The sequence below is a fragment of the Protopterus annectens genome, chromosome 2.part1 (assembly GCF_019279795.1).
Source record: "Protopterus annectens isolate FY-2018-M chromosome 2.part1, PAN1.0, whole genome shotgun sequence".
Classification (NCBI taxonomy): domain Eukaryota; kingdom Metazoa; phylum Chordata; order Ceratodontiformes; family Protopteridae; genus Protopterus; species Protopterus annectens.
The window spans coordinates 1,343,106,723-1,343,116,925 of record NC_056729.1 but is presented as its reverse complement, the minus strand read 5'-3'; the positions used below and the strand labels follow the sequence as shown (position 1 = coordinate 1,343,116,925).

At 39.6% G+C, this 10,203-nt stretch overlaps 1 protein-coding gene across 1 annotated transcript in view; it reads left to right on the top strand.

Moving 5' to 3' along the window:
• Positions 1-362: 362 nt before the first annotated feature.
• HTRA3 (HtrA serine peptidase 3) overlaps positions 363-10,203 on the top strand; it is a 700,273-nt gene continuing 690,432 nt past the window's right edge. Inside the window, exon 1 of the mRNA XM_044062803.1 lies at positions 363-1,491. Coding sequence (XP_043918738.1) covers positions 1,089-1,491 — 403 coding nt within the window. The 5' untranslated portion in view covers positions 363-1,088. The remainder of the gene's footprint in view (positions 1,492-10,203) is intronic.

Below are 10,203 nucleotides of genomic sequence, written 5' to 3'. Positions count from 1 at the left end.
AATGCGCCCCTCCCAGCTAAATAATTCAAACTAAATACATTTCATATTCTGCTGAGCTTCACTGGAAAGCCTCATTCTGTCCATTAAAGACAGAAAATATTCTAAACACATAAACAGTTTGTAATTTGCAGCAAATATATATGTTACCTTTTAAAATGAACAAACTCAAATAATGTAGTTTTTGTGGTACCATCTGGCAGTGAGTTAGTTAAGTAGGTTTTTTGTGAAGAAGTTTATTTCTTTTGGAAATTCCAGCCTACATGGGCAGGGCTTGGCTGACAGCAGGGGTCTGTATTCCAAAGCAGTAGTGCTGACTTCAACAAGCAAGGAGCAAGTGTGGAGTGACTCACAGAAAGCAGACAGACAGACACACAACGAGGATTCTCCTTTGTCTGTTACTGCTGATTCAGTAACACACTTAAAGCTTGCCATAGTTGCAGTTAATTACAATTCTAAAATGCATTTTAATGGATGTATCTAGCTTGCCTTATTACAAAATAGTTTAGATGTTGTCATTTGGTCTTACTTTTGCATGTTAAGAGGTTGATTTCAGTTGTATGTTGCAGCTGCACTTTAATTCTTGTTTTGGAAGGAATGACGTATGCACAGCTTGTGTCTGGACAGCAGTCTCTGCTTATTACTTTTCGAGGTTTGAATATTTGCTAACTTCTACATAGGATCTTTCCTTGCTCTATTTCTTTGCCTTGTTTTTGCAATTGCTTATATTTTGCAAATAAACTACAACATAATACTTTCAAGCTAACATTTACAAAACAGTATTTTCCAAAAAGCACTTTCTCCTGTTTTAAAAGGCACAGTTATCTTGTTTTAGTGCATATTTTGTTATTTCCGGAACTCAAGCAAATGCTTGTTTTCTGAACATTTTCTAAGGTATTTAGTCCATACACTGTTATTTTTACACTGTTCTGGACATTTGTCTTTTATTTTTAAAGGTACAGTTACCTACACATAGTGCATAGTATTAGTGTTTGTGTTATTTTGGTCTGGCAATATTTATGAAGGCAGTTCTGCTTTTACATTTGCACTGAGTTAATGCTATATTGTTAACACTTTTGAGATCAGTGAAAATGGAACCTTTATTGTTTACCATGTGCCTGCTGTTTACTTTCAACATGTTAAAAGCTGAGCCCAAGTGCCCAGCTCGGTGTGATGTTTCCAGGTGCCTTAGTCCCAGCTGCCCAAGTGGCTATGTCCCTGACCACTGTAATTGCTGCCTGATATGCGCTGCTGGAGAAGGTGAGCCTTGTGGGAAAAAGGAAGGTCCACCATGTGGTGATGGTCTGGAATGCAAGCATCCTGCTGGCAAACGACTTGCCAAGGGCATCTGCCAGTGTAAACAAAGGTACCAGGTGTGTGGAAGTGATTCTGTAACCTATGAAAATGTGTGCCAGTTAAAAGCAGCAAGTCGGAAGGCTGTTCAGCAAGGCCTATCTTCTATTACCCAAGTCCAAAGGGATGCCTGTGAATCAGGTAAGGTGTTTGTGTTTCCTAGTAATCCACTTTATTTATATTTGCTAGTTCAGATAAAAATCACTTTAGGTACCAGAACTAGGAGACTCTCTCTGTTACCCTCCCTGTGGGAGGAATAAAGATACCTTGCTAAAGTTTCATCTGCCTACTTAACTGGATAAACTACTGGAACCTTCAAGAAGGTGTCTTTATTCCTCCCACAGGGAGAGTATCAGAGAGAGAGAGTCTCCTAGATCTGCTATCTAAAATGATTTTATCTGGACTAATCCTTTATACTGAGTTTCTTGTTAGTCCTGTCACCTTTGGGTCACAGGTGGGATACCAGTCTTCACTCGAGTCCTCTGGATTACCTCTGTCTTCTTTTATATTTGGAGATCATATTTGGTAGCATTTTTTCCTTTCTTTTGTGCCTACTTCAGGCAGCTGGAACAAGTTTGATTTTAAAGGCCAATTATGTTTTATACCTCTATTATTTATTTTGATTGGCAGTACATACATTCATGCAAAAAGAGATCTTGAATGCAAAGAAGGATTGTTTGGAATTTGCATCTTATTCTGTGTTTCCTTTATATATTTTTTCTACTTGGTTCTCTCTTGATCTGCAGGTTGCTTGCAATATGTCAGTGGTGTAATTAGAAGGAAAATAATCTTCTGCAAGTTTGTTATTTTTGTAGATAAAAGCCATATATGGCATAACGTCAACAAGTAGATATAGGTGATGTCTTAAAAACAACAAAAGACTGGAGTGAACTGGTCATAAGACCTCTTTCAGCCATGGCCTGGGCTAAGAAGACAGAGACCGCACTGACAATAATGCCAGGCAAAAGAAAACATAAGCACTGAAAAATATTCATAAACTTGGTTTGTAGCGAAAACAAAAGCGTTAATATTTTGGTTTTGTATATACATTGAACTGAAAATGAGAGATGGAACTCTAAACCATAAAAAAATATATTTTTATGCATACAGAGCTGAATGCAGTTGAATATATCACAATCAGCACATTATTTACAAAATATACATACGAAATAAAACTTTATTGAAAAGTTATTCGTGAGCAGAGCACATAGTAGTAGCAGCATGCATTAGGGTTAGTCTAAACGTTAGTTATCACTTGGGATTGCAGGGGCTGGGGCGCACAGTATTCTTATGCAGCATGGAATGCGTTATATACCAAGATCTGTAAACTAATTACTTCTGCCCTACTTGAACAAGTGTTCTTTTTAGCTTCTGTCTGAACTGCACCATATTGCCAGAGTGCCTGATATTACCTAGATAGAGTATTATTCCAGAAAGCTGGTGAAAGATTACTGAATGCTGTTTCTGTAATGGGAAACATAAATGGGGGTCTCGCTAATAATATCCCTTCAGGGCCCTGAATTATGTGGGATGGATCATGGTACTCTGAAAAGCAACTTATGTTAAAGAGGTGGACATTATCTGTCACTCAGTAATTTAAATGTTAGAGCATTCTTTTCAACCTTTGTGTTTCACTTCCGGACAGAGGCAATAATGTGGGCACAAAAACCACAACCAGGGACAGATGTTTAAGTATTGATCTTATAAACTTTGAAAGATGACAGAAAATCTGATTTTGCATTAGATATGAAGTCTACAGCTTAAGTGTCAGTCATTATTTAATAGCTTCAGCCTGCAATGATTTGACAGAAAACACAAAATTTAGGAGTAAAATGCCAAAAATATAAGGTAAAAATAGGGACATTATGTGAAATTTTGTAGAGTTGAGAAGTACGACTAAGAATATTTAGAAGTGAAACCATCACTGTGACAGGAAGCACCTGAATTTGCTTAGTATGATACAGTGAAGTCAGTTGTATTGCCCAGATGAATGAAACCAAGCATTTTGTTTTCTGTTGTCTGCAGAAGTGTAGTATTCTGGGGAGAGAGCAGTGAAATTATGGCGATACTATATTTAAGCCAGGCAAAAGTACATTATAAATAACTGCTCTTAAGGCATCTTAGGTGAGTAAATATGAAATTCTGTTTTTTCTACGTGCATGTTAAATTATAAAGTTTAATCTAAACTGATTACATGCATGTTAAATTATAAAGTTTAATCTAAACTGATTCCTACTTATTATAGGTAGTAGTAACTGGTGGTACTGCCATATCTTTTAAATCAGAGATGACAATAGCATTTGAGGTTCCATATATCATGTGTATTTTTTCATGTATTTATAAATTGTAATTGACAAGTTCCAAGAAGCCTGAAATTATGTTCTAATTCCTGTGTGATGGAGTTGTATTTGAGGCCAGCATGGGTAATGACTATGTCCTGCATAAATGATGCTTTTGACTTGTGAGAAGTCCATCAGAGATCATTGAGAAATAATGAAATCAGAAGAGGGTCAAGTACAAACCCTGTAGGACCCCTGAGGTTGGCATGTTGGTTCTGTCTGTGATTTTTGGTCCTTTTATTCTGAATGTTATACCAGAGATAGAATTTCTAAACTAGGTATTAGTGGATAATCTGCAAGAAGAACATTGTGATCCACCACCTCAAAGGCATATTTTATAGTAAGGAAACCATATTCTGATATGCATAATCAGTATGACCTATAGTTCTTCTGCGATTGTAGTAAGACTGTAGCATTAATTTCCTAAAACTGGAGTTATGAAAAACCAAAAACAGTGAAAACTTTTATTATAGTAAAAGGCCAGTATAAATACTGATGGTATAAAAGGTTGCTGATTCTGCTTAGACTACCCACTTTCCATTATACAAAACCACTAGAAACAGAAGAATGAAGGGAAAAGATTAGCTCTCATTTGGGACTTAGACCCCATTCCTCCATCACTCCGTGCCACCGTTGCTGACACTGGACCAACAAGAGCTACTAAATGGGTAGGTGTTGAGTTTTCCCTTTAAGAGCCTTTTCCTTTCAGCTAGGAAATGCCCAGCATGCTGATTCAAAACTCAGGTCCAGTACTTAGAACAGGAGGAATGCAAATTATTGTGTGTATTAAGTTTATTTTTTCAGACATCTCGGTAATTCCTTTCAAATTCTTAGAAGTCCATCAGAATATATGAGACAGTATTTGCCTGTGCCTTTGTTGGGAGCCTGCCAAATACATTACAGCCAGGTATGTGGTGCTTGGCTGCACTCCTGTAGAATTACTGTGCCACCAGTATATTAGACCTGCCTGCATTAACATGTTCTACATACAGTCGCAGCTGTAGCAATGCCACAAAGGGAGAGGAGTTGACAATGTTTAAGGCCTTTACCTCACAGACACAAGGTACAGGGTTTGATTCTGACCTCTTGTTATTTGCTTGGCTTGTAATAGTCTATAGACTGATATCCTAGTATTTACCTACGAACAGGCACTGGATTCAATACCCATGCCTTTCCGTTGGGTTTGTAAACTAGCATATATCACCAGTGCAAAAGTCCAAAGTGTTGTGGCATTTCAAGCCCAGTTTCACTTTTTGAATAGGATACAAGACTTTACCAGGCCTCATTTTCATATGTCAAATGAGGACTGGCTGAACCCTGGTAACAATTTGAAATGTCTACACCTGTTACAGAGAATCCTGAAATGTGGAGACTGAATGGCTGAAAGAACAGACTTACATATACTAAGTCCAAGATGCCATTTCTCAGAATATTCTCTTTTCTCCATGGGGCTTGCCCCATATGGGAGAGTGCAGGAAGGGACTTGCATCCCCTTGCAAAACAAAGTTTTAAGAACACTAATTCTTGAGATTCACTGTTCTCAGGGTTTTTGGTCTTTTGTTTTTCTTTTCTGTATTTGGCATTTTGTGTGTCGACATTTCAGTAGAGAGCCCTGGACCCTTGATTTTGAAATCAAGAGTGTAGTAACTCCTTCATGTGGTGTGCTTCCTCATGCCCAGAGCCTTTTGGAATACCAATCTGATTGTCCATTGTGTTTAAGTAACAACAGTTGGTCATTCTACTCGCAAAAGCAGCAACAGTTCACTCATAATATTTCTGCAGAAGACTGTATGTAGTAGGACACGAAATGTTTTTGCACTACTGGTTTATTACAAAAAGAAATCACTCGGTTGACTCATTTCAACACTCAGTCATCAACTTTTTCCTTTTCAGTGTATTAATTATTGTATACTAGATTGCTTGTAATTTTACAAAAATGTTTTAACATTTCCATTTTCCTTACAGTTATTGCATATATACTATATATTTATCATTCATATTTACTTTTAATGCATGTCTTTGTAAGACAAATTCTGCGTTCTAATATATATGTAAATTGTCTTAATAAAGGTTATCAAAATGCTTGATCTTTTCCTCCACCTTTAATAATTGAATGCTATTTGCTAATACATATATATTAACTTTTTTAATGATTGCTGCAGTATTTAGCCATTAATATGTTCTTTTTTCAAAATTACTGACTTGTAAAAATTTGCATACGCTGTTATCTGAAAAAGCATGCTATATGATCATTAAAGCCAATTGTTTGTGATCCAAAGTCATGCTTCCAAGTAATTTTATAATATAAATATTTATTTTTATTATGTACAATTGATTATTTGCCCCATTTAATTAATATGTGTTAATGCAATCACTTAATTTACAATATTGTTCTGCCTTGTTTTGACTTTTAACGTTGTTCTCTCCATAGGACTGAACAAATTAGCCCTGACTCATAGACTGATCATCCCCAAGTCATGGCCCCTTTCAAATTATACTCTTAACATTCATATTACTTGTTACCTGTACAGTACAGGCCCTGTGACTACTGTGTGGCCACAAAGTAGGTGAATCTGTTGGGGTTAAGGTCATGGCTAGGCTTGTGACGGACCTAGTGCCAGTACTCCGGTAACCTCCTCTGTATGTATGAGCCTGTGGTACTACAGAACACTGAGGTGACATGTATGAAGGCTAGCTGGCTGTGACAAGGGGTATGTATGCAAGGTCACACTGTCTGCCAGCAGTGTTCCTCACACACTGTTGCATGCATACACACCTGGTAAGCATGTACATATACAGCTGTACCTTGGCTATGAAACGGTTGATGTGTTTCCACTCTGCCATACTCCATGTTGGTAATATCTGCAGGGCCACAGCCTACAGACACCTACAATACAAACAGAATGCAGCATGTCAGACTACATTCAGTCAATGCTACTAACACCAATAATGCAGCATGGCTAATAAGGTGCATACACTTTGATGTGTACCCATAAATAATGCAAGCAGACAGCACCTTACACAGCATTATATAGCTATATTGTACTATACTCCCCCTGTGCATCAGACCCATATTATCATGTCCCTACATTGATGGCATGGATGACAGGGATGTGGCACAGGTATCATCATATGCACAGGGTGTGGTGTGGGTTTGCCAGAGTGCTAGGCTGGGCAATACGGTTGAAGTGTGTGTGTGTGTGTGTGTGTGTGTGTGTGTGTGTGTGTGTGTGTGTGTGTGTGTGTGTGTGTGTGTGTGTGTGTGTGTGTGTGTGTGTGTGTGTGTGTGTGTGTGTGTGTGTGTGTGTGTGTGTGTGTGTGTGTGTGTGTGTGTGTGTGTGGGTGTATGTTTGGAGGGGTGTTCTAGAAGTGAGCTGTGCAAAGGTACTGTGTGTGTCTGGAGGTGACCGCGTGTGATAGAGATGTGTGTGTGTTTGTATGCACATAGTCACTCCATGTGACACCTGCTGTGACACTTGTGACAGGGGTTTGACGGGCAGCATTCCTCCTCTGAGCACCCCTGTCCATCCGCCTGTGTGGGACCTCACCTGCACTCTAGCTATGGCTAGCATCTACACTCACACTTGCCATAGTCACCACACTAGCCTGTTCCATGCCACCACCTGCCAACTGTCCATTATCTGTGGCCACTGGGGATAGGGTATGTGTGAGCATTGTGACTGTGTGCGGGGACATTGTGGGTGGCAGTGGGATGCCAAGCAGTGGCACAGATTCAGCCCCTGACAACCCCACCTGTGCCTCACTATGACTACCATCATCATCAGAGTCCGCAGAGACACTGATATCAGGTTCTGAGCAGGTGGGACTATAACCACCATGCCCACCTTTGAGGGGAAGACAACATATGTAAATTAATCCCTGCGCTATAAGGTGTGTTAGTACACACACACACACACACACACACACACACACACACACACACACACAGGTGAGATGGCACAAAGGCATTGCACAGACCTCACAATATCCAAATGGTGACATGCACGACACACAGACCACAACATACACACTCTGGAGAGGCCCTCAACATCATGCAGTACAGCCATTTCCACTTAATGTTACTACTAATATACACCTCTGGGATATGAGAGTAGTGTTAGTAGGTGAAGGGCCTGCACCTTGCAGACACTACACCCATGTATACATTATTGCTGTTCACCTGTATAGCACAGTGGTAACTCCTACAGAACATACCTCTCAAATGTACAGACTTCTGCAGAATGTCTACTTGTCTGGCTCATATTTTTGGTCTGTTCCTCATAAATCCTGTGTTTGATACATTACTGGGATGATCTGGGGATTGACGTCACTAATTAATGACATACATTTCAGTTTCAGACTTCAAAGCTTGCAGTAAATGTATGTTAAAACAAATCCAGTTAGTCTAACAACTTTCTAAGCTTACATGGATATAATAAGTGTACACACCCTAGTTAGCATGCCAGGTTTTTGTGGTATATAATGAGACCACAATAAATCATTTCAAAAACTCTCCCACCATTGATGTGACCTATAACCTGTGCAATCCAATTGAAAACAAACAAACCTGTTAGGGGTAAAATATAGCAAATGAAATACATACAATAGGTTGGTTGCCAAAGTGTTCACACCTTTAAACCAATACTTTGTTGAAGCACCTTTTGATTTAATTACAACATTCAGTCTTCTTGGGAAGGAGTCTGTCAGCATTGTACATCTTGACTTGGCAATATTTGCCCACTCTTCCTTGCTAAAGCCCTCTAACGCTGACAGATTGCGAGGGCATCTCTTGTGCACAGCCCTCTTTAGGTCACCCACAGACTTTGCATGGATTCAGGTCTGGGCTCTGGCTGGGCCATTCCAGAACTTTGATTCTCTTCTGGTGAAGCCATTCATTTGTTGATTTGGATGTATGCTTTGGGTCATTGTTGTGTTGACAGGTGAAAGTCCTCTTCATCTTCAGCTTTCTAGCAGATGCCTGAAAGGTTTGGTCCACACGTGACTGGTATTTGGAACTGGTCATAATTCCCTCCACCCTGACTAATGCCCAGTTCCAGGTTATGAACAGCAACCCCAAAGCAGGACACTGCCACCACCGTGCTTCACCGTGGGGATGGTGTCTTTTGGTGATGTGAAGTGTTGTTTTTTCACCAAACATACCTTTTGGAATTGTGGCCAAACAGTTCAACCTTCATCTCATTAGACCATAGCACATTTTCTCACATGCTTTTGGGGGACTTGACATATTGTTTCACATTTTAGCCAGGCCTGGATGTTGTTCTGTGTGAGAAAAGGCTTCCATCTTCCAACCCTACCCCATAGGCATGACATATGGAGAATACAGGAGACTGTTGTCACATATAGTTCACAACCAGTACTTGCCAGAGATTCCTGCAGCTCCTGCAGTGTTGCTGTACATCCCCTGGCAGCCTCCCTGACCATTGATTGCCTTGTCTTTTCGTCAAATTTGGAAGGACGTCAAGTTCTTTGCAACATCATTGTTGTCCCATATTTTCTCCCCTTTTTGATGACTGTCTTCACTGTGTTCCATGGTATATGCAATGTTGTGAAAATGTTTTTGTACCATTCTCCGGACTGATATCTTTCAGCAATGCGATCCCTTTGATGCTTTGTAAGCTCTCTGCGAACCATGGTTTTGCTGTAGCAGGCAACTGAATAAATGTCTGGGGAAATCCTACTAGGACATCTGACCATTATTAGGTGTTAATCAGAGTCTCTTTAATTGATGGCATGGGTGTACCCAAGAAGACTTGAATGCTGTAATTAGATCACAAGGTGCTTCAGCAAAGTATTAGTTTAAGGTTATGCACAATTATGCATCCAGCGTATTGTAAGTTGATTATTTTTCATATTTGTTCCCCTAACAGATTTGTTTGTTTTTCAATTGAATTGTACAGGTTATAGGTCACATTAAAGGTGAGAAGAGTTTTGAAATGATTTATTGTGGTCTCATTTTTGTATATTACAAGAACCTGCTATTTTAACAGGGGTGTGTACACCTTTTCTATCCACTGTATAAGAGTGATATTTAAAATATGTCCCTAGTTTTGGGCCTTTTTTCTTCCCATTTTGTCAGTCTTTGTCCAGATTTCTTGCACTGACAGGTTGTGAGGTATGCTACAGATATTTTACATCTCCTGCAAATAGGGCCCTATGATGACCACTCTGATGCAAAGCAGTTAACCCCACCACAAGTGAACATGCACATATCACAATATGGCTAAGAGTGACTGTTGTGTGCATGGTAAAATGCATGCCCTTAACATGCCTGGGATATTGCTGAACCACAACAGAACAATTCCATACTCACTGCCTTCAGGCTGCTGTCTCACATCCAGACCAGAGGGACCTATGTAGATGTGGGAGAGAGGTATTGTCAGCAGACTCACATGCAGCATTGGTACAAGATGAATGCTGCTTTTCTGCACATGTGCAGTACAAGCTCTGATACTACACAATTTGCTGTCCTTCACCATAGATGTGCACTTCTGTG